This window comes from Archocentrus centrarchus, unplaced genomic scaffold (genome assembly GCF_007364275.1).
Source record: "Archocentrus centrarchus isolate MPI-CPG fArcCen1 unplaced genomic scaffold, fArcCen1 scaffold_29_ctg1, whole genome shotgun sequence".
Lineage (NCBI taxonomy): Eukaryota > Metazoa > Chordata > Actinopteri > Cichliformes > Cichlidae > Archocentrus > Archocentrus centrarchus.
Window position 1 is genome coordinate 4222316 of NW_022060258.1, and position 24913 is coordinate 4247228.

A 24913-nucleotide genomic window follows, 5' to 3' on the forward strand; every position below is an offset into this window, starting at 1 on the left:
TTGTAGAGTTTATTGAGTTTGGGAGTTCATGTTTTTCTTTGTTTCTCCCTGTTGATGTTCATGTGTGTCCTTAATATTACACACATTTAGCATGCAGTGCTGCTGTCTGTGAACAGCTGGTTGTTGAATAAATTTCTTTAAACTGTATCTTTGGTTGAGTTTTTATTACACAATAGTCACTCTTGTAACTTGAATCTTGCACCTGTTTAAGTATGAAAACTAAAACTGAAACTAACGAAACTAAACTGAAACTAAGCAATAAACCAAAAACAAAAACTAATAAAAATCAGCACCCCCCCCCCCCCCCCCCCCCAAAAAAAGGCAAAAAAGAAAAAAGAAAGCTCTCCGGGGCACGAAACAGAAAATGGATAAAAATGTTGTTGGGGGTGCCTGGGTGGCTTAGTGGTGAAGCCGGCGACCACATATATATGCCGCGGTGTGGGCGGCGCGGGTTCACGTCCCAGCCTGTCGCCAATTTACCCGCGTGTCTTCCCCTGTATCTTTCCCCCATTTCCTGTCTCTGTCCACTGCTAGCAAAAGCCGCTGTGGCCAAAAATGCAAAAAAAAAAATGTTGGGATGAAAAAACTTTCCAAGTGGTTTAAAGACAGTCGGTAAGTTTTGTCACAGAAGTCTTGTATTTTATAAGTCCATGAATAAGTGAGATCTGCACACATAACCACAGTAAATGTAGAGAGGGTGCGGACAGTGCATTGTGTGTGTGTGTGTGTGTGTGTGTTTACCCATTATAAAGGAAGAGTGTTTGTCCTTTGTAGGTTTTGGGCCCTTTAATTACAGACTTTGAACAAATGTGCTGAGCATCTGCAGCAGCTCAGCAAACACGATGTACAAACTCTGTTCCTCATTCCAGTTTCTCTTCTTTGTAGCTTCTAATTGGGTAAATAAATCTGCTGCACAGCGTGAACTGTTTGATGATAATGAGACATACATTACCATCTCTTGTCCTCTCGCTCTCAAACGCTTTGCTGCTGTCTCATCCATAAAACATCTAGAGCTGGAGGATTTAACTGCTTCCACCAACACACACACTTCACACAGCAATCCCTGAACATCGGCAGGAAGCCTGCCCGCGGCGACTGGCCTGTAACATCGATGTTAGCGTGCACGTGAGTCTCATCAGCTGACAGCAGCTGAGTGAAGCTCCGAGCTCGGCCTGTGTTTTTTTAACCTCTGTCACTTTTCATTTATCTGAAAATGGAGGAAGTCAAAAAGGTTTTTGCTGATCTGACAGAAACAAACCATCTGCCCACAGAAATGATGCCAGGAAGCTGCTGCTGCTCTCCCAGTCCTGCTTCATGCTTCAGGGTTTATATAAATATAAAATATGCTACATTAATTATTAATATAACATATATATCACATGTTGCACTGACAGAGGTGCAGCCCCAGAACACAGACGTTACTGAGGGTAACTACAACAGCAAGCTGCTGTGGGACTGACTTCATGAACACATAAACTCATCTCCGTCTCACCACCTTCATTATAGAGCTGCACCCTTCTGCCCCCTCTGCTCACTGGCACATCATCATGAAGGTCAGAGGTTACTGAGAGGGAAGGAACACACACACTGACACACACTCCCAGCTCAGCTCACTCTGGACCAATTCAAAGCCCACATCACTGCTGACCCACACCCACCTGCTGCTCCACCTTCACATCACTGTAAATACATTCTGGAGATAACTGAACCCCCACATCACAGATCCAGCAGCTGGCTTTGTTGCTCAGATAATTATTTGGCAGGTAAGCAAATAATTATTTAATGAATCATTCAGGAAAGTCTGTGAGATTCACTGTTCCTCCCTCTGCCACTAACACAGTCTATGATCACGTACTGTTTATTCAGGCTGATTTTTCTGTGAATGTTCCTGCAACTGTTTCACAATAAAAGTCTCAAGTGCAGGGATTCTGTCCACTTAAAGAGCTTTTAGTTTGAAATGGATACAGGAAATGTAGAGTTTAGCAGTGCGGCGCAGCTCAAAGCACTGAAATACTGAAATTCAGAGTGCTGCTCAGAGGCCACTGGCAGCTCCAGAGGTGCAGGATGGGAAACCACCTCCTCCCACATTCACGTTACCTTTATTGCCTCTCCAATCGGATTACACTAAGGTGCCGTTTACACGAGACCGTTTTCATTTTGAAACGGTGTCGTTTTGATGCGTTTCGGCCTTGCGTTTACACGACAACGGTGTCGTTTTGATGCGTTTCGGCCTTCTGTTTACACGACAACAGAGTGAAAACGATGTGTTTCAGAAACGGGGTCCAGAGTGGAGCGTTTCAGAAACGCACCGGCTTGCGTTTTCGTGTAAACACTTGAAACCGGGGTGATTTGAAAACGCTCGACTCGCACATGCGCACTATGGTTGCGACGGCCACAGTTTTTCGCGCACGCGCAAACTGATAAACAGTACTCGCGGATTCACGAGTGCTTCTTATGCTTTTCCTGTGTTTTTACCGTTTTGTAATTCAGCGTTGTGTGCAGCAGCGATCCAACCTCATCATCTGTCCACACAAAACCTCTCACATTGGCCGTTTTGTAAGTAATGAACAATTTGCCGCACTACCTACTGTGTCACTCCACGCATGCGCGTCTTGCGTAAACAAACTTTGCAAAGAGAAAACCAACGCCAACTTGTGGCCTGGCATGGGAACTACATCGTTTTCATCGTTTCACATGTCCTCGTGTAAACGCGGATCGTTTCTGAAACGCCATCGTGTAAACGAAAGGCTGAAACGCATCAAAACGACACCGTTTCCAGTGAAAACGGCTTCGTGTAAACGGCACCTAAATGTGAATGTTTTATTCCTAAAGAGGCAGATCGCCCAGCTCGCTCACCACTTAATTAGATACCCCTCGGATTCAGCAGCTGTTAAAGCAAATATCTAATTAGTCATTTACATAGCAGAGGCTCAGTGCATCCAGGCCTGCAGGCATGATGAGAGGAAGCTCGAACCAAGCATCAGAATGAAGGAAAAGGCAAATTAAGTGACTCTGAAAAGAGCAAAGAAAGAGATAATCAGAAAGCACGGCGAGGAGTTAGAGAAGAAGAGCACTCCCTGTTCTCAGGGCAGCAGAGCCTGAGGACTAAGACATTAACTGACAGATGCAGGACGGAGCAGAGGCCAAAGACAGGAAGCAGAGGAGGGATGAGTGAAGGACGATGAAAGCCGTCAGGAAATAGACGCCAGAAAGCCAAACCACTGCACACAAAAAGCCACCAAAGTAACTTCAGCCCTGAAGATAAAGTGTTTTTCAGAGAGTATCAGCTGCAGACCCGAGAGCACCTCCAGTCAGACAAACTGCAGCCCATAAATAAGCATCTGCCCCTCAGCCCCCTCAACACTGCTGCTATAAACGCACAGGTTCACCACCCACTTCATCAGTACGCTCACAGCTGGATTTTTACTTCTGTGTGGCAGCGATGCAGTGGCTCTGAAACATCTCCACAATCAAACACCAAGACAGACGGAGGATCTGAACTGATCCCTGAGGAGCCTCAAACTTCATGTTTTAAAGACACAAAGCTGTCTGTTGGTTTCACTACGAGATCTCACAAACTCGCCTGGAAACGTCAGCAGAAGGAACGCTGACTGACGTTCCGAAAGCCTTCAGTTAGTCCGGAACAGCTGAGAAACGACCCTCCTGCTGGTGTCACTCTGAGACGTTACAGCAACATGAATAATCCGGGCACAACAAACAGCTTTGTGACGTGTTTGTTGGGTTCAAGCATGTCGGAGGCTTTGAAAAAAGACCTTAAAGGGAAGTTTGACTAAAAGCCTGCATGCACAGTGCACCCTGGGACCAGCGCGAAGCGTCTGTCATGGTGTCTCCTCTTAATCACATTAAGACTGTCATCTCCCGCTGGCACCCACCCAGCTCTGATAATTAACAGGGAGAATGAGCACACAGCAGGAAGCAAACCTCCTTCACACGCAGAGGAAGGTCAGTCACACAGGGTTAGGATCTACTCTGACCACAGGAGACCCAGACGCTCAATCTGCCGGCTGCTCCATCACAAACTACCCTCATGGCGCTTTGAAGCTGAGGGACACTGCATGCCCATTGGCTAGCAACAAGACAGTCACAGGAAGCCACGCCCTGAATCCTCCCCTGCTTCCTGCGCCTTTCTGACAGGACCATCATTTCCAACATGAACATGGTGTTTTATTCAGTCAGACCTGAAACCAGCGGCGGAGACCGTGAACTCACCAGGAACCTGAGTTCAGACATCAGCTGATTTCCACACAAACATCTGTACACTCAAACTTCAGTTTACAGCCAGAGGAGTCGCCCCCTGCTGGACATTAGAGAGCGTGCAGGTTCAAGATGCTTCGGTAGACGTGGAAGGTACAGATGTACCTTCCACGTCAGATGTACCTTCCATCTGGGGGGGGGGGGGGGGGGGCAAACTAGTGACCTTTAACAACAGAGACAGACAGCTGTTGGTTTCACATTTCAACAATATCAATTTAACATCCCTCTGATTAATCTGTAGCAGCCATTACGCAGGAAGTCCTTTCATATATACTGACATTACTAAGCCACTGCATCCTAAAGCTCAGCGTCTGTCACTGCTGCGGGGACGACTGATCATCTGTCTCTATGAACCTCCTGTATGAACCTCATTCATTGGATCATGACTCACCTTCTGTTTAATGTCTCTGTTTAAAACCTGCTCATGGGTCAGCCTGTGTTTCCTCTACATGTTGACCTAATGCCTCTGGCAGTGATGTTTGAGGGTAACAAACTCAATCAGGGACTAGAATTTAGTTTTAGTTTATTTGGAGATGCAAAGCTGGAGGTTGATTTTGGGGGGGGGGGGGGGGGGGGGGGGGGGGGGTCGCTGCATTTCTGCTCGTTCAGCTGTTCGATAAATAATCAGCACGTCATCGCTGATTTCAAATTTCACATCAACCCGAGCCGAAGAACCGGCCTGTGTTTGCAGCAGAGGATGCTGCAGATCATTTTCTTCCTGCAGAACGTGACACACTTGCTCACATCACAACACTTCATCGTTTCTGCTTCAGCGGGTTTATTTTAGTTTACTTTGCTAACTGAATGGAATGTTTTCTGGCTACAATAATCACATGACAGATATTTAATATTGACACGTCCCTGCCAGACATAAATCCTCCACATGATGCCACACAATGTGGTCATGGAAACTGCCTGTGTTGCCATGGCAATGGATAAGGATGCCACGGCGACTAGGCCATCCCCTGTGGTGAGCTCCACTACAAGGCCACCAGGCTTTTTCTGTGACTGCATGTCAAAGAGCAGCGAGGAGGCAGGTGATGTTAACACAGACTCACACGTGGATTCAGTCGCGATAATAAAACACCGACACCGTCTTCAGAGACAGACGTGTCTGCAGGGTCCGGCGCTGCGGCGCCTCCGCCTCTCAGTCTGTCAGCTTCAGTCTCAGGCAGCTTCCAAGCTTCTCTGTCTGCATTTCAAGTCAGCAAAGCGTCTCCCTCCGAGTGCGAACAGTGAAGCCGAGCCTGAAGGGACAGAGCGGGACTCTATGGAGAGATCTAACAAAAGCAGCCACGCTGAAAACCGTCCAGAAGGCCACTAAAGGAAGACCTCAAAGATTCTTACATCCCCAAAACACGGGGACGCTGCGTAAAACAGAACACAATGCAGTACACTCAGATTTTATTCACAATAGAACATTCTATCTTTCTGTTCTATTAAAGACTGATTCAAAGTCACAGAGAGATCTACTGCTAATTAATTTCACTGATATCAGACGGGTACTCTGTGTCAGCAGACGCTGAAAATGTCCGAACACGATGTGGAAACAATGAGGAAATGTGACATTTCTGTTAGCTTTGTTGAGCTCTTATTAAACAGATAAACCGAAACCATTCTGATGAGGGAAAATGGTCGAGACCTGCAGTCAGGTCATTGTGCCATAACTGCAACCAGTAAATGAAGGTCATTTCCATCCTTTTCCAATGAGCTGCTGATGACACACATCGTGATTCAAAGTGTGAATCTGCTGAAACTCGGAGCCAGCAGCAGCGTTTAAGTTTGGGCTGTACCTCAGCAGCTGCTAGCACCTCCTCCTTCGGAGCCTGGTTGGACTCGACGGTGTGTTTGAACCATGTTTGTTGTTTCCATCGTTGGTGTGAACAGTTTGCATATTTTGCAGACTGCTGTCCTTTGTTGGAGGTTGTTGAGTAGCTCCTGTTTACTACATCATCATCAGAGGCAGACATGTCTGAGGCTGCCCTCACTCTCAGACATGTCTGGGCTCGTCTTGACGTTGTGGCCCAAAGGCATGGCATGACCATGTCACTGACATCATAACAGGACGTGTCACGTAAACATGTATCCCAGTGTTATGGAAGAGCCCTACTCCTCAGGTGATCCTGCCCATCCTGCTCACTCCCAGTGAAGATCTGAACATCTTCAGCTCTGCCACCTCCAGCTCAGCCTCCTGTCTTTGTGTCAGGGCCACGTCTCCAAACCTTCCATCCCAGCAGGTCTCACTTCCGTCCTGTAAACCTTCCCTTTCAGTCTTGCTGCTCTCCTTCTGTCACAGATCATCACTGACACCCATCTCCACCCACTCCACCCTGCCTGCACTCTATTCTTCTTCTGCACTGTTTATTGCTTTGGATCCAAAGCAGAGAGGAAGAAACACCACTCAGATGTGTTATCAGTCCACAGCATCAGTTATCAGCTGTAATCCCAACATCAGAACATCAACAGTTATGAAAACAGTTCCATGCTGAAGGAAAGGCTCCACAGCACAAAGCAAACAGCCTGAAGGCCAGAGACTTAAAGTGCTTCGCATTCAGCAAACAAAACATGCAAAAGCTCCATGAAATATAAAAGAGTGGCAGTGTGAGGCTGAGTGCTGAGTTTTTGTTCTTTGTGCTGCACTCACAGAGATCTGTGATCATGATAGAAGCCACTGCAGCCCTAAACAGAATTATTCTGAGGTCTAAATAACATTAAAGGCTTGTTTCCAAAGCACGCGCTCAGCCCAACATCCAGCCGATTCAGTCCGAAAGCAGAAACTAAACATTGGTGTGACTGTCCTCAAACGTCCTCAGAGTCACGAGACTTGAGCAGCTGCCGATTAAAAGCTCTCCTGCTGCAGTTTGATCTCCATATAAAAGACGAGCAGAGGCCAAAGCCTCATTTCACCAGTTTAAGCAACGTAATCCAGATCTGCACCAGGATGTAACCGGATTCTTCCTTTGCTCTTGTTTTCTCTGATTTATTTATTTTCCTGTTTTCTTTTGTATTTATCCTTGTCTTAACGTCACTTCCTGCCCCATGTGTTTCCTGCCTCTGAAAGTTGTGATCGGTCATCTCTCAGCATATTCAAGCAGTGAGTCTTTCCCTCTTGCTGTGAGATAGCTACTGAGCCTTCCAGCATTCCTGTTCTCGCATAATCCTGGGAATTCACTGGCTAAGGGTCCTAAGCTGTCTGCTGTGGATTTGTTTGCACAGCTTCAAATCTCCACGGATCATTTCACAGGATTTCTGCACGTTAAAAACAAGTTTATGACTTTTTCAGCACCTGAACAAAGAAACATTTCTGCCTTTTTCACAGCAGAGTAATCCCAGCTCTGACAGCATGTTTGTCTTTCCATGATCTGGCTCGGGAAACACGGATGCTGATGTTTGACTTGTAGGCGTAATGCTGACCTATCAGGGCAGATCTCACCACACCTGCAGAACGTGGTGAAAACTTAATGAAACACCAAAGTTACTGACAGGTCTGTCACCTGTCTGTGGTCCAGGAGGAGCTGACGACTCCACCGGCATCAAACTGACACTTCGTACTTCCTGATTCCAGCCTGCACTCGCCTGCCTGAAATGGCTTCGTCCAAAGTTTCTGCTTCATCCTGTGACTCACCTCAATAATGCATCTCTCTAGCTTCTGCTCGTCTCTTCTGTCTTCACAACACGCAAGAAATGATAATGATACTAAAAACAGTGTAAAATAAAACCCAACAATTCTGATGATATTTGGGATTTGGATGTTTCAGCTTTCTCAAGAAAAAATACATTTTATGACCTTTGCAGTGCTAATTTAGTTGACAAACTATTTTCTTCATAGTTTTTGTCGATGACCCTTTTTTTCATGACGATAACGAGACGATAACTAAATTAAAACTACCTAAAAGGATAAAAACAATAACGAAATTAATTGACACTTTCGTCAACGAATGAAAACGAGACGAAAATGATTGGCGGGGACAAAATCCAATCAGAACTTAATTAATTTTGTGACAGGGTGGAACAAGTTAGGAAATCATCCAATCAAATGCACAATTGTGCAAATTTGCTCTAAACCCGGGAAGACCAACCTAGCCTGTGATTGGTCATTCCTTCTGATAGAACTAAGTGATGTAACCAATGTCAGCAGGGAGAAAGAGAAGAGCCGATGTATGGACACATTTGTCCTTTGAGGTCGTGACAAACCAAACGATGTGTAAACCATGTGGGGCGACTATCTCGGGTAAAAACACGACAAATCTTAAACGACATCTGCAAACCAGTCACCCAGATCTCCATGCAAAGGTCAGCATTTTAATGACATGCAGGGTAAAGTGTTTTTCCCAGTTTGTGTTCAGAGAAAATCTCCACACCGCGGTGGATTAGCCTTTATAATCTTAGTCCTGAACACTGCCCTGTACCTTTCAGAGCGTCCTGCTGTAAAACGCTCGGATTATCTCAGTAAGGTGGTGTTAATGATCAGGTGTGTGGGAAGCAGGTGAAACGCTCATGTTAATATTAATAATAATATTCCATAACTTTGAATAAATGTTTAATTTTGTGTAAGTGTGTATGATGACTAATTCAAGGGAACTGAAGACAAAGCATTTACATTTTACACCCTTTATATTTTAGTCGACTATAATCTTACGATAATTCGTCGACTAAAACTAAAACTATTCAGATGACTAAATTATGACTAAAACTAAATTATAATTTGCTGTCAAAATTAACACTGGACCTTTGTCAGTTTCAGAATCACATTCAGGATCTGCATCTTAACCAACCCACAGTCATCCCTCCTGAACTCTGCGCCCTTTAAAAGCAGTAAAAGTAGAAAACCTTCAATTTATGTAAATATGAGAGCAGTCAGATGAAAAATCATGTTCGTGTTTACAGAAAGAGCAGAATTCATTTTCAGAACAGGAGTTCATAGATTAAATTTGGTCACTCGGCCATAAGCCGTGTTGGAGCTCCTCTGTGCAGCTTCCCTCAGAAACGGACTCTGTGGTTTTCCAGTGATGCTGAGCCCGGATGCTCCCGGTACACCTGACGGGGAATCGCACGCTTTGGTGGCCATGTTAGTCTCCTTCCTCACTTCCTGTCTCTTTGCATTCAGGTCAGTTCAGTTCAGGTTTATTTAAATAGAACCAAACACAACAGCCGTCACCTCAGGGTGCTTTATACCAGCAGGTAAAGACCCCGCAGTACTCCATACTGTTTCCTCTCATGAACAGTCAGCCTTTGTAATCGTGGACTCTGGGGTCTGTTTGAGTCCTTTGGTCTGTCTGTCACTGCACACCAACTTTCACAGTTTCATCACATTCAGCCTGATCTGACAGACAAAGAGCACCGATCAACACCTCCACCTAAAACATATTTTTAGCCTTTTTTGCTCTCTAAAAAAAGAAGTCAATATTATAAAATCACACTCATGGCGGTCTCCAAAAATCTACAAGGAAATGTGAACGAACCAAAAACTTTTAACCAATCTCAGGAGAAATTTTCAGGGTCACAGCCCAAAAATGTGAACACAAAAACAGACTGATATTCAGTAAGACTTCTGCTTTCTGAGGACATCATTTCTCTGATGCCGTGCCTCAGAGATCCAGTTTCCTGCACATTTCCTGGTACGAGTGTCACGGTACCAAATCCTGTCGCGGTACAGAAGCCACGGGTCGGTGAATTTCAGTTTGGTTCATTTTAACATATGAAATAGTTATTTCTGGATCAAATGATGATTTATGTGACTAAAACAAACAAATTACTTAGAACTTCTTTATTCCTCACAAACAATAACAAAAATAACTTTCAACAGTGAACATAAAAGTCAGATTTGACCAGAAAACAAATGAAACCTGAGTAAATGGCGCTGCTCTGCTGGTGACATGGTGAAGAGAGGAGGGCTCCTGCTGCACGTTCGCTGTTTGTTAGTTAAGTTAGTTATGTTTTTAGTAGTAATATAATAATCTTTTTATGTTTTGCTTTAACTCGACGACTGCTGGAGGCTGAAGGGATCCTCTGGCCTGAACTTTTGACCTTACCTTGGGAGTGACTCGGAACAGATGTCATGGAATCAGAATCAGAATCAGAATCAGAAGGTTTTTATTGCCATATGGGTGAACAGGTTCACAGCATTAGGAAATTGCTGCGGTACTTCGTGCTTACAGAAAGAAACAAATAAGTATAAAAACTATAAGACAATATACAAGTATACAAATTGCAAATATTCAGAGATATTAGAGCTATAACTATAGCACAATATTACAAAATATACAGTGCAGAGACTAATTAAAAGATAAAAGAATGTAGACTATATTCCACTAATATGTACATCAGTGCAGTCAGACAGGTGCATAGACATAGGGTCATCAGCGTTTGTGGAGGGTGGTGGTAACAGTCTTAGGGTAATTGTTCATGAGTCCAACAGCAGAGGGGAAGAAACTGTTCTTATGGCGGGAGGTTCTGGTCCGTATGGACCGTAGCCTCCTGCCTGAGGGGAGAGGGTCAAAAAGTCTGTGCCCAGGGTGAGAGTGGTCGGCTGTGATCCGACCTGCACGCCCCAGTGTCCTGGAGGTGTACAGGTCCTGGAGAGATGGGAGGTTACAGCCAATCACCTTCTCAGCAGAGTGCACAACGCGCTGTAGTCTCTGTTTGTCCCTAGTGGTGGCTCCAGCGTACCACACAGTGATGGAGGAGGTAAGGATGGACTCAATGATGGCAGTATAGAACTGCACCATGGTCCTTGCTGGCAAGTTGAATTTCTTCAACTGCCGCAGGAAGTACATCCTCTGCTGGGCCTTTTTGATGACAGAGGTGATGGTGGGCTCCCACTTGAGGTCCTGGGTGATGGTAGTTCCCAGGAAGCGAAAAGAGTCCACTGTGGTGATGGGGGTGTCAGTCAGGATGATGGAGGGTAGAGGGGCTGTGTGCTTCCTAAAGTCCACTATAATCTCCACTGTCTTCTGGGCGTTCAGTACCAGGTTATTGTGGCTGCACCAGGACACCAGACGTTTGACCTCCATCCTGTAGGCCGACTCGTCCCCGTCTGAGATGAGTCCGATGAGAGTCATGTCGTCTGCAAACTTAATAAGCTTGACAGACTGGTGGTCAGAGGTGCAGCAGTTGGTATACAGGGAGAAGAGCAGAGGAGAGAGGACACAGCCCTGAGGAGTGCCAGTGCTGATGGTCCGGGAGTCCGAGACATTCTTCCCCAGCCTCACGTGTTGCTTCCTGTTCATCAGGAAGTCAATGATCCACCTGCAGATGGGATCTGGCACGTTCATCTGGGACAGCTTGTCTTGGAGGAGATCAGGGATGATGGTGTTGAAGGCAGAGCTGAAGTCCACAAAGAGGATCCTGGCGTAGGTTCCCTGGGAGTCCAGATGCTGTAGGATGAAGTGCAGAGTCAGGTTGATGGCGTCGTCCACAGACCTGTTGGCTCTGTAGGCAAACTGCAGGGGGTCCAGAAGGGGGGCTGTGAGGGACTTGAGGTGGGACAGCACCAGACGCTCAAATGACTTCATGACCACAGAAGTCAGTGCCACAGGTCTGTAGTCATTTAGTCCAGTGATCCTTGGCTTCTTGGGGACAGGAACAATGGTAGCGGTTTTAAAGCAGACAGGCACGTGGCAAGCCTCCAGTGAGGAGTTGAAGATGTTCGTGAACAATGGGGCAAGCTCGTTAGCACAGTGTCTCAGTGTGGCAGGTGAGACACCATCTGGACCTGGAGCTTTGCGAGCTTTGACACTCCTGAACTGCTTTAGCACCTGGTCCTCCTGAATACAAAAGACTGTGGGGGTGGGGGAGGAGGGGGACTCTGGGGTGGGAGTCCTTGATGATGTGGGCTTCTCTGAGGTGTGGGGAGTGGGGGAGGTTGGGGGGTGAATATTTGTGTTGGCTGTATTGTAGTTGGGACTGGTGGAGGTGTGAAGGCTGCTGAACTGACCATCAAAACGACAATAGAACTCGTTCAGTCTATTTGCAGTTTGTAGGTCGTCTGTGGAGTGGGGGGTTTTAGGCTTGTAGTTGGTAATCTGCCTAAAACCTTTCCATACAGAGGCCGTGTCGTTCTCTGAGATCTGCTGCTGTATATTCTCAGAGTGATGTGATCTAGCAGTGGCCACTTCCTTGCTAAACCTGTACTTGGCCTCTTTGTAGCAGTCTTTGTCCCCACTTTTAAAAGCCTCCCACTTCTCTATCCACAGCTGCTTCAGTTTGGGAGTAAACCAGGGTTTGTCACTGTTATAACTCACCCTGGTGCGTGATGGCACAATGCTGTCCTCGCAGAAGTGGATATACGAGGTTACAGTGTCCGTGTAGTCATCCAGACTGTCACAGGCAGCCCTCATTGAGTCCCAGTCTGTAGTTTCGAAGCATGTGCGGAGCTCCTCCACAGCCTCACGGGTCCACTGCTTTGTTGTCCTCACCACAGGTTTTGAGAGCTTCAGCCTCTGTCTGTACGCGGGGATCAGGTGGATCATGTCGTGGTCAGAGAGGCCGAGTGCAGCGCGGGGCACTGCGTGATAAGCCCCGCTTATCGTGCTGTAGCAGTGGTCTAGTGTCTTCTCCTCTCTGGTCGGACATGTGATATATTGTTTATATTTGGGAAGTTCCTGTCTCAGGCTGGCTTTATTAAAGTCCCCAAATACGATGATAAGAGAGTCCGGGCGTGGTCTTAATGTGACGCACAGCAGCTCCAGGTCAGGGTTGCAGATTTTGTCTCTGATAGCAATGTTTGAACACCAGCTGTCTTTGATATAAATATATATTCCACCCCCTTGAGTTTTACCAGAGTTTATATCTCTGTCCATACAAACATGAGAAAAACCATCCAGTTGTATGGTTGGAGCTGCTAGCACTAGCAGGGCTAACTCTACTTAGCCTATGCATCCAGTGCTTCGCAAAGGGGACTACTAGCACTAACCAGATAACCTATGGCTGGCTCGGGCTAATGGAATTAAGGGACTCTGTAGCCCTGCCATCACCAGGACTTTTGGACAGCATACCCGAGGAGCTGTTGCGGCACGAGGGAGGCCCACATTGAGACGGGAAAGCAAGGAAGCACGGCCGGAGAGGCGGCATTAGACAACAGGTCCGGAGAGCCACAAAGCTACCGCTGCCGCAAATTCTACTTTGCAACCCCCACTCCCTGAAAAATAAACTGGATGAGCTGCGTCTTCATCTCCGAGGCTGGCGTGAGTACTGTGACTCTGATATATTGGTTTTTACAGAGACTTGGCTTGGTAGTGATATACCAGCCAGTTTTATACAACTGGATGGTTTTTCTCATGTTTGTATGGACAGAGATATAAACTCTGGTAAAACTCAAGGGGGTGGAATATATATTTATATCAAAGACAGCTGGTGTTCAAACATTGCTATCAGAGACAAAATCTGCAACCCTGACCTGGAGCTGCTGTGCGTCACATTAAGACCACACTACCTGCCAACGGAATTTACTAACATATTTGTGTGTGCTGTTTACAATCCACCAAACGGGAACGCCACCAGAGCAGCCAACCAAGTTGCCGACAGTGTCCGTCGCCATCTACAGAATAAACCTGATGCTCCTATGCTGATACTGGGGGATTTTAACCATTGCAGCCTAAGTAAGAGTCTTCCTGGCTTTCATCAGTATGTGAGGTGTAACACCAGGAAGGACAATATCCTGGATAAATGCTATGGTAACATTAAGGAGGCCTATACAGCCAGAGCTAAACCTCCTCTTAGCAACTCAGACCATAATGTGATCCATCTGCTACCCACACATAGGTTGGACTTTAAGTCCCATAAACCGGAAATGGGAACTGTTAAGATATAAGATAGGTATGTTAACTGTAATTTCTCCATTGTGGAATCAATAAGGTCCAGAGACAAAATTGAGGAATTGAATAGATGTTTCCTCTCCACAGACTGGGAAATCTCCTTTAAGGAGGCTGATATGGACTGTGAAGCTGAAGCAGTAGCTGCCTATATCTCTATTTGTGTAGACTGTACTATACCACAGAAGACTATTATGAGATACCCTAATAATAAACTGTACATCACAAGAGGCAGTAAGGAATGCATCAGGAGGAAAAAGAACGCCTTCAAATTAGGTGATACCGCAGCTCAAAAGGACTTGAATCAACAAATGAGACTAGCCAGGCTGCATTATAAAGAACGGGCAGAACGAGATCTTTCTACACCAAGAAACTGTGGGACTATCAGAATAATGACAAACATGGAGGCTAAAAGGAAGCCTCTGTCTGCCAGTGATGAAACCACAAAAGCAAATGAATTCAATACATTCTACATGCGTTTTGAATCTGATAACACCAGATATGCTGCACTGTCCTAAAGAATGTAACCTGTGATGTGAAGGACAGCGTTTTAATTGATCCCAATGCCGTCACAAAAACTCTTAGATCCATGCAGAGGAGAAAAGCGACTGGGCCTGATAATATGTCCACTTTCCTTTTAAAGACATTTGCAGAGGAACTGACTCCAGCTTGGCACCAGCTGTTCCAACTTTCAGCTGATACACAGACGGTGCCGCAAATCTGGAAACAATCCATCATAATACCAGTTCCAAAAAAGGCATGTCCTAAGGAGGACAACGATTACAGGCCTGTCGCACTTACCTCAAATGTTTTTAAATCACTAGAGAGGCTCATGATAAATGAACAGGTTTGTGACCTGGTGTGATAACCATAAACTTCACATAAACACCTGCAAGACTGTTGAGGTGCTGCTGGATCACAGATCAGCTAGTGACCGGAACCCCGTGGCCATACACAGTAAGTCCATTAAACAGGTGACCTCATACAAATACCTTGGTGACTTTGACAGTCATTGACAGTGACTTGAGCTGGCGGACACATGTTGCCACGTTGTCCGCCAGCATTCATCAGCGTCTTAATTTTCTGTGTAGACTCCGGTATTTCGGCATTTGAAGAAGAAGAAACAGCCTTTATTGTCCCACAGAGGGGAAATTTGGGTGTAACAGCAGCCACAGTTATTATAAATATAAATATAATAATTTACACTATTAAGAATATATATATATATATATATATATAAAAAAACAACAAACAAGATTAACCTTAATAATAATAATAACAATACTACTAATAATAACACTATATACAATGTACATGATGTGCCTGTGTGTTGAACCTTAACAGGCCGGACTATTTACAGTATATTATATATTATCCTACATTGTGTAGGTTATTGTGGTTTTTGTTGGGAGCAGTGATGGTTATAAAGTCTTACAGCTGCTGGGAGGAAGGATCTGCGGTAACGCTCCTTTGTGCATTTAGGATGCAGCAGTCTGTCACTGAAGGAGCTCTCCAGCTCAGCAACAGTTTCATGCATGGGGTGGGAGACCTTGTCCATCAGTGATGTTATTTTGGTCAGAGTCCTTCTGTCTCCCACCACCTGCACTGAGTCGAGAGGACATCCTAGGACAGAGCTGGCTTTCCTGATGAGCTTGTCTATCCGTTTCCTCTCAGCTGTAGACAAGCTGCTGCTCCAACATACTGCTGCATAGAAGATGGCTGATGCCACCACAGAGTCATAGAAGGTCTTCAGGAGTGCCCCCTGCACCCCAAAAAACCTCAGCCTTCTCAGCAGGTAGAGTCTGCTCTGACCCTTCCTGTAGAGCGCATCAGTGTTATGAGTCCAGTCCAGTTTATTGTTTAGGTGAACACCCAGGTACTTATAAGAGTCCACTATCTCAATGTCCACTCCCTGGATGTTCACCGGTGTCCGTGTGGTGGGTCTGCGCCTGCGGAAATCCACCACCAGCTCCTTGGTTTTAGCGGCGTTGATCAGGAGGTGGTTCCGCTGGCACCAGTCCACGAAGTCCTGAGTCCTCTGTCTGTACTCTGAGTCATCCTCACCTGTGATGAGGCCAACTATGGCAGAGTCGTCAGAGAACTTCTGCAGATGGCAGCGTGGGGAGTTGATGGAGAAGTCTGCAGTGTAGAGGGTGAAGAGGAACGGTGCCAGCACAGTTCCCTGTGGGGCCCCCGTACTGCAGACCAGCCTGTCAGAGACACAGCCCTGTGTCCTCACGTACTGTGGGCGGTCAGTGAGGTAGTCCAGTATCCACTCGGAGATGTGGTGGTCCACTCCTGACAGTTCCAGCTTGTCTCTCAGAAGTCCTGGCTGGATGGTGTTAAAAGCACTGGAGAAATCAAAGAACATGATCCTCACAGTGCTTCCAGGCTTCTCCGGGTGGGTCAGAGCTCGGTGCAGGAGGTAGATGATGGCATCATGCACCCCAATGCCAGGCCGGTAGGCGAACTGTAGCAGGTCCAACGAAGACGACACCATGAGGCGTAGATGGTTGAGGACCAGCCTCTCGAGGGTCTTCATTAGCAAAAATATAATGTTAACTTGTATCACCCCAACAGAGCACTTCGCTCTCAGCCTGCTGGCTTACTTGTGGTTCCTCGGATACTTAAGAGTAGAATGGGAGGCAGAGCCTTCAGCTTTCAGGCCCCTCTTCTGTGGAACCAGCTCCCAGCTTGGATTCAGGAGACAGACACCCTCTCTATTTTTAAGGTTAGGCTTAAAACTTTCCTTTATGATCAAGCTTATAGTTAGGGCTGGATCAGGTGACCCTGAACCATCCCTTAGTTATGCTGCTATAGGCCTAGTCTGCTGGGGCATTCCCATAATGCACTGTTTCTTTTCATTCACCTTATTTACTTTGTTTATACGCCGCTTTGCATTTAATCATTAATTGATATTAATCTCTGGCTCTCTTCAACAGCATGTCTTTTCTCTCCCCTCAGCCCCCCCCCCCCCTCCCCCCCTCAGCAGATGCCCCCCCCCCCCCCGAGCCTGGTTCTGCTGGAGGTTTCTTCCTGTTAAAAGGGAGTTTTTCCTTCCCACTGTCACCAAGTGCTGCTCATAGGGGGTCGTTTTGACTGTTGGGTTTTCTCTGTATTATTGTAGGGTCTTTACCCACAATACAAAGCGCCTTGAGGTGACTGTTGTGATTTGGTGCTATATAAATAAAATTCAATTGAATTAAATTGAATTGAACTTTTAATAGAGCAACAATAGAGTCAGTCCTTCAGTACAGTCTCACTAGCTGGTTTGGCGATCTAACAGTTAAATCCAAAATGCAAATCAATTATCTAATAAAAACAGTGGGCAAGATTATGGGTCACACTCCCTCCAACCTTCAGGACCAAGCAATTATTGCACAGGCAAATAGCATGTTGACTGACATGTTCTGCACACAGTATGTGCAGCTGAATTCAGGAAGGAGGTATAGGGTTCCTCTTTGTAAGGGTACAAACATTCATTTGTACCCTTATCAATAAAGCTAATCAATGAGCTAACATGAAGAGTACATATGGCAAATTGCATTGTAGTTTCTTATAAATTGTATATTGGTGTTATATTTACAGCTCTATTGTCCGTGTAAATGCTTCTGTGTTCTATTGTCTTTATTGTATTTTAGTGGTGTTCATGCTTTGTTTTATTGTGCAGGGGTACCCTCTTCTTCTTCTTTTTAAACCGAGACAAATTTCTCCCAAGGGAGACAAATAAAGAATCTTGAATCTTAAAAAAAAATAACATCATTGTGGTATACACTGATCATTTGATCAGTGTATACCACACATCACCTGAGAGGTGTGTTATTGTTTCACTGCTAAAACTCAATGCAACTCAACATTCGTCTGAAAATAAAGCTGATACAGTAATCAGCTTTTGATGAGTTTCATGAGAACAAAGTAATCAGTATCCATTGATCACCTCGTACTTATTTATTCCAGATATTGTGGCAGGTTCTGATTTTCAGCAGCTCAGACCTGCAACCCTCCCACAGACAGCTGACAGGAGCCAGCTAATCAACAGCAGCTGGTATAAGCTAAGCTGATGTTAGGCTGAATGTCTTAAAAATCACACTTTCCCCTGATAAACAGTTTGATTACATTCTCACATCACATGAGAGTTCATTTGCTAAGTGTCCGAGTGTCCACAACATTTGATCCACCTCAAAGAAACTTACAGCAGCCCGGGCTAACAGCGGCTAATGGCAGCTGACAGTGGCTAACAGCAGCTAACAGAGGCTAACGGCTTCTAACAGAGGCAAACAGCAGCTAACAGCATCTGACAGGGGCTAACAGCAGCTAACAGCGGTTACCAACAGAGAAGTCCTGGAAATCCTCACAGCTCAGCTCAGTATCGCTGTGATAAGACAGAAGTGAGCTTCTCTCACTCAGTGACACAAAGTTTTCCAGCCTGGACCCTTCATGAGGTGATCTTACAGATAAATGCTGGCCAGAGTGTTTGAGGGAACTCGGGAGGTAAAATGGAAAATATCAGAAAATATTTCATTAACACATATCCATACAAAGGGTTAAAACACAGAGCTCAAATTTATCTGGATCAATATTTTTATTTTCTGTACAATAACTAGTGATCAGTCCACAGTTTGGCTTCCATCACCGGTGAACCGTTACACCTCTAATCGGAGGGTCGATCACAGAAATGAGCTGCTCACAGAGAGCTCAGCTTTGTTTACTGACGGCGTTGGGCGCTGCTGGCACTTAGCATGTTTACATTCACTCCAATATTCCACCTGGTATTGTGAATATTACAACAGTCATGTAAACACTGCATTCTGTTCAGATTTTCCAAAACGGGCCTCAGTTGAAAGGAAGCAGCTGAGATTAAGACGTGTGGGATGTGCTGATATTATTCAGGCTGGAGGCGCTGTGTACAGTCGAGTCTCAGAGCTACAGACACACACACACACACACACACACACACACACACACACACACACACACACACACACACACAAACACACACAGTGTCCTGCTGTGTGCCTGCTGTTTGGGGAAGTAACCTCTCTGAGTGCGAATGTGTAGGCTGTATGATGAAATGATTTAGCTGGATTCATCTGCCAGGCCCTGGATTTGCAGGGTTTTTGGGACTCGTGTTACTGAAGCTGACACAACAAAGAGCAGATCATAATCATAAAACAACGTGATCATAACAACAACTCCTCTAAACTCCAAAAGCATTAACCTGGCAGCTCAGGAGGTGGTTTGGTTTTCAGACCCACCATAAAATATCTGAGCTCACAGTACGCAAGCTGCAGGTTAGGGTTAGGGTTGGCTGAAGGTGACCCGGCTCTCCTGTATACGATCACATGCAGCCATGTTCTTACTACAGGAGTGGAAATAAAAGTAGCATGGATATTTCCTTCCTGAAGGCTTCATGCTGACTTTAAAACATCTGCAGCAGAGCTCCCACCTCAGATTCTCTCCAACTGGGTAACAACCCGCCACGCCCACCTTTGGTGTTCTACTCACATGCGTGCAGGGAGAAGTGTTTGCGCTCCGAGGATCCTGAGGTTCCAGCGGCTGACGGGAGCGGGGTGGCCACAGACGATCCCAGAGAGCCCACAGCAGGACGAACAGAGGAGGCCACGGCTGCTGAGGAGCTCGAGGAGTCTCCTCCTTCTCCCAGGAGGTGCTGGATGGAGTGGAGCTGGAAGCAGGGGTCAGACAGCAGGACGGAGGCAGCTCGAGATACCCTGCGAGGAGAAGGGTGAGGGGAGAGGGGGAAAGAGCACAAGCTGTGGTCAGACGGTCTGCTGCGAACAAACAATCCCAGCATCTTTGAGTCTAAACCTGAAGATCATTATTGAAATTATTTACATATTACTATATTTAAGTTCAAATCAAATGACAATTAAAAACTTCGTTTACATCAATCACACAACTCTGTAGTCACAAAGACAAGGGGACCAATCCTGTTCATGTAAATGAAAATGGGAGGGGTCATCTTCAGTGACATGAATGAACCTGGATACAGGAAGCCAATGTGCTGTCTTTAAACAGCCAATGAGATATCTTAATGCCCATACTGTGCTCATGTTTAAATGTGTCTCTCTCTCACACACACACACACACACACACACACACACACACACACACACACACACACACACACACACACACAAAACCCCAAGAAAAATCCTCTTTATTTTCCGGCATTCCTGCCTGCCGGCCAGCCTCATCCCGCAGTCATGATTTAAAACGTGGCGCCGACTTTATCGCCGCTCACTGACCAGCATTAATGATTCTCAGCAGCAGGACCAACACAAAACACTGAGCAGTCAAAACGATACGACATACTTCGCACACAGCACCGCTGAGCTTCACAGCACAAATCAGCAGAGAAAGAAAGGAGAAGATAAAGGAAGTGAACTGGATCGCACCGTACAGCAGCTCCTCTGCATCATCATCATCCTCTGTGATAAAAACATAATCCTGACCAACAACACTTCCTCTTTATGAAGAAATTCATAGATTTGAGTTATATTCCTGTTATCTGGACCAAATCAGGTTTTTCTGAGAATGTGTTTCCTGTTTCCTGTAACAGCAAAGTAAAAGAGTTACTGTGATGCAGCTGTGAGCTTCAGCGTGATGATCCATCAGAGTCTGAAGAACCTGCAGCAGTTTGATGTCTGTGACGCAGAGCAGCAGGAACAGCGTCGGTACCCTGGATGTTTGATCTGTTTCTGATCATTCACTAAGTGCTTTCTGGGTAAACTCTGAAGCCTCGTATCAGCCTGTGGGACAGGCGGCCTCTCAGAACAGGTGAGAGCAGATGAAAAATCTCCTTTTCACCTACATGTGATACCAGGATCCAGCTGTGGATCCTTCTGAGCCAGCAGAGGAAACCTCAGTGATGATGCATAAACTTCTCTCTGCAGAGTGTTCAAGTGTCTGCAGCAGAAACCATGAAGTCCTCCTGAGTGCACGCTGGGATAAACAGCTGATCTCAGCCTATACGTCAATAATATGTGTTTTTTAATCAAAACTTTATGCTGCATTTATGATTTATTTCCTTATTTTGCTTTGCTGTGTTTATGGCTCAGTGATCACGTTGGTCCGAGAGGAATGATTGCATCTCCCATCCAGTATAGAACCACTCTGGTCACTGGTGAACCACACATAAAGATGATGAGCAGGAGCCCATTTGTCTGTGTAGTCCTCCATCACTGCTCCTCACCCCACTGAAACCCCCTCCTCTCCTCTCTGAGCTGCTCTCCCCTGCGGCGCCACTCAATCCAGCCTCCCTGCATCAATCTTTTACAGCGAGGCTTTCCACAGCAGCCCACTCCCACCCATCTCCTCTCCTGCAGCACATTCACGCTCTGCTCTCAGCCTTATGGCCCGCTCCCATCGATCGGGACATCCAGCACCTAAAATAACAACTGCTGCAGCCAGTCCCACCGATCCCGTGAGAATAAGAAGCAGCCAAGAAACTTTAGGGTTTCAGCATCACCCGTCAGAAGTGAAACCCTGGGATGGGACACAAAGCATCCGTAAAGAGATGCTAACTGACGTCCAAGACGAGAAAGACAACAGCGCAGACACACAAAACAAGACGCAAAGAGTCAGAAACACACTGAGAAGTGAGAGAGGAGGAGCTAAAAAGAGGATCAAACAAATGCAGAGCTGAAGTTTGGAGTTCAGGGTGTTCAGGCTTTAGTTGAGTCTTTGGGGGCACTGCAACCTTGGAGCTCAATGGTTATACAAACTGGGCAAAATGGATTTTTGGCTCTTTGTCCTACTTTACTTCCCTGAGCAGTGTAATCATGATCATGTTCAATGCTGTAAAAAAAACCCAAAACAAACAGAAAAACAATAGCGTTGCCTTAATAGTGCAGAATAACCAACCAATCAGCTTCCAGCATCTGCCTCTGCCATCCAGCGGAGGCACCGCAGTGAGTCAGTCCCCATAGACTCCCATGTTAAAACTCTCCAGCAGAAATAATGGTGCTTACAGCCTGATACAGGACCTGCTTTGGTCTCTGTAGATAGTTTCCCTTCATAACAGCTGTATGGGGAGAGGATGTCTCTATAACTCACTGTTTGCATTATTAGGGGTGTGGCCTCTTTGATTTACAGGTGGATGGTGACACGGGCGGCTGTAGCTGCTAGCTGTCTGCTAGGCTTCACCTCAGCTAACTGGAGTCCCTGAACTGGACCTCTGGACTGTGTTTGTGCTGTCGGAGCCTTTTTAATCGGACCAATAATATGGCTGCTGTGGTTTCATTGGACCAACAGACCGCCAGAGAAGGCGGAGCTCTAGGATGAGACTGAGTGAGTGATTCTGGGATGTTATGTGGATGTGACTGAGCACTGATTAGCAGGTATCTGTGTGATACAGTTAGCATTAGCTAATAACTATTGACCCCCTCATCCCAATATGGTCACTTCAAGCTCCACAAAGCTCATATTTATGCTTCAAAATGCACCCAAAACTCAAAAACTGTTCTAAGAGCAGCGACACTCATCGGGTCATCAGCCTGATCTGTGTGTTTGATACGAACTTAACTCTTTACAGAAAACACCAGAGCCACGAATCCCTCTGAGCTCACGTCAGGAAGGGCATCGGTGTAAAAACCTGCCAGATCAAACACGTGGAGCTGCCTGCTGGGAATAAGGGAGCAGCTGAAATATAAATAAAATATAATTAAGATAAAAATCAAAGAATTGGTTAAAATTGCTTGTTTTCCTCTCCTGTGTTTGGATGGAGGTGTTTGCCTGTCGCTCAGCGGTTGTCTGTGTCCCTCGCAGGATGAGCTCCGCGTGGAAACATGGTGACATTTTCCTGTAAAATCTCCTGTGACCTTATCATTACAGCCTCCCTGACACTTCACTCAGACACTCTCATCACATAGACCTTAGCTCTTCTCCCTGTCTGAGCACAGCCATCAGCAGCCGGATGCAGACAGAGGAAGAAGACCCTGTAAGCTGCAGTGATGGACGTGACTGTGGAGGGGAGCGCTGTGAGTCACAGCGCTCAGCTGGAAAATGTCACCGGCTGTGTTTCTAGTCCACATGGGTCCATTGTGTTCCCTCGTTAATAATAAACCAACAAAGAGCAACGTGTTTAGACTGACGGCACAAATAATACAAGGAACACGTGAACATCACCTCAGCAGGAACACACAGAGAAACGGGACGTCTGAGAAAGGCCTCAGACAGGAGAAGAGTGATTCCCGGTTCCACGAAATGATTGATGACCCGCAGACGGAGCTGATGCAGCTGACTTCCTGCCAGCTCTACTCTTCAACTTCACAACATTTCATTTCCACTTAATCATCATCTGAGATTTCATCACATCGGACTCTCAGGATTTTCCACTTTTAAGGGGTGAAGAAGTCCACATCTGGAGGCTGGAATGAGTTGAAGCTGGTGTCAATCACACCTCCACCCACACCAGATGGCAGTTTGAGTCCCACATTGTTATCTATCCATCCATCCATCTGCAGCTGCAGCTTCTTTAGAAGCTAAAGTGAGGAGCTCAGAAAGGCAGACCTGCACATCAACACTGGTTGTTGCAAAAAGCATGTTTGAGGTTTTCAGCTTCAGGTTTTAGAGAGTTAATGTGAACCCCGTGGATTCCTGCTGCTCACACACTGAAACGTTACCGTGTAGCATCAGCTGATGTTTTAGAAGAATGAAGTCAAACACAGGATGGGAAAGAGTGTGATGTAATCTGACCCCGACCCCAGGCTGATGGTGAGGCGCTGACATCACTGCCAGACTTCCTGTTGCTGCTGATGTCAAACTTCAAACCAAAAATCTCCCTCCTCAGCAAAATATGTGATTATAATGTGCACGGTGCCATCCACCTTCCTCTTTTCAATAAGAGTGTGTGTGTGTGTGTGTGTGTGTGTGATGTTAATCCTCTGTGACAGGAAATCAGCATGAAACACACACTGTGACCAAAACCCAAAAGACTGGAACACTGGAAAAGACTGGAGTGCACGTGCGCGCACACACACACACACACACACACACACACACACACACACACACACACACACACACACAGCCACTTCAGAGGACTCTGAGACATCTTCATGCTAACGCTGAATAATTTACTTTATGAGGTTTTTGTTTTTCTGACCTTAAAAAGAAGTTGGGTCGCCACAATGTGACAACTGTCCTCATAGGAGACACACACACACACACACACACACACACGAAACAGCCTCTCCTCCTCCTCCTCATTTATGTTAATGGTCTGGACAAAATATTAGAAACAGCTTTACATTCGTCCAGCATGCCGCCACCTCGGTAATAATCATCCTTTTCTTCAGTCTGATGTCATTTCTGGTCCTTCACCTGCAATAAAATGATGAGTGTGGCTGTTCTCCAGGTGTTCCAGTAACGTTTAACATTCGTGATAAAGAGGATTCAGGAGCATTAGCAGAGGTAGAAGTTAGCATGATGTAATCTGCTAGCTTCCATCCGAAGGTGATGGTCTGACTGAATGCTGTGTAAAACCCTGAAGCCTTCAGCTCTGCAGGAACTCGAACATAAACGCAGACAGAAAGCGCCCGGCTGGCCGACAGGTAACGAGGAGCGAGCTGCAGAGCTGAGGTTAGGCTTAAACTGTTCTCAGGTAAAGCTCATGTTGATGGCAGGAAGCAGATGCTGAAAACGGACCAAACTTCAGCCTGAGATGATCTGGTCTCCCACCCCCACCGCTCTGTTCTCCAGAGCTTTACTGAACAAACACCTCATCCCACACAGCTCTGACCCGAGAAATTCATTCTGGTATCGATATGCCATCCGGCCGTATCTGGGATTTAAAGTTAAGGGTG

General features: G+C 46.0%; 1 protein-coding gene across 3 annotated transcripts in view; it reads right to left on the bottom strand.

Moving 5' to 3' along the window:
- Positions 1-24913, bottom strand: part of rnf123 (ring finger protein 123) — a 162265-nt gene that overhangs the window by 48119 nt on the left and 89233 nt on the right. For all 3 annotated transcript variants that reach the window (XM_030723862.1, XM_030723863.1, XM_030723861.1), the window contains one exon: positions 19593-19816. In XM_030723862.1, the coding sequence (XP_030579722.1) occupies positions 19593-19816 (224 nt within the window). The remainder of the gene's footprint in view (positions 1-19592; positions 19817-24913) is intronic.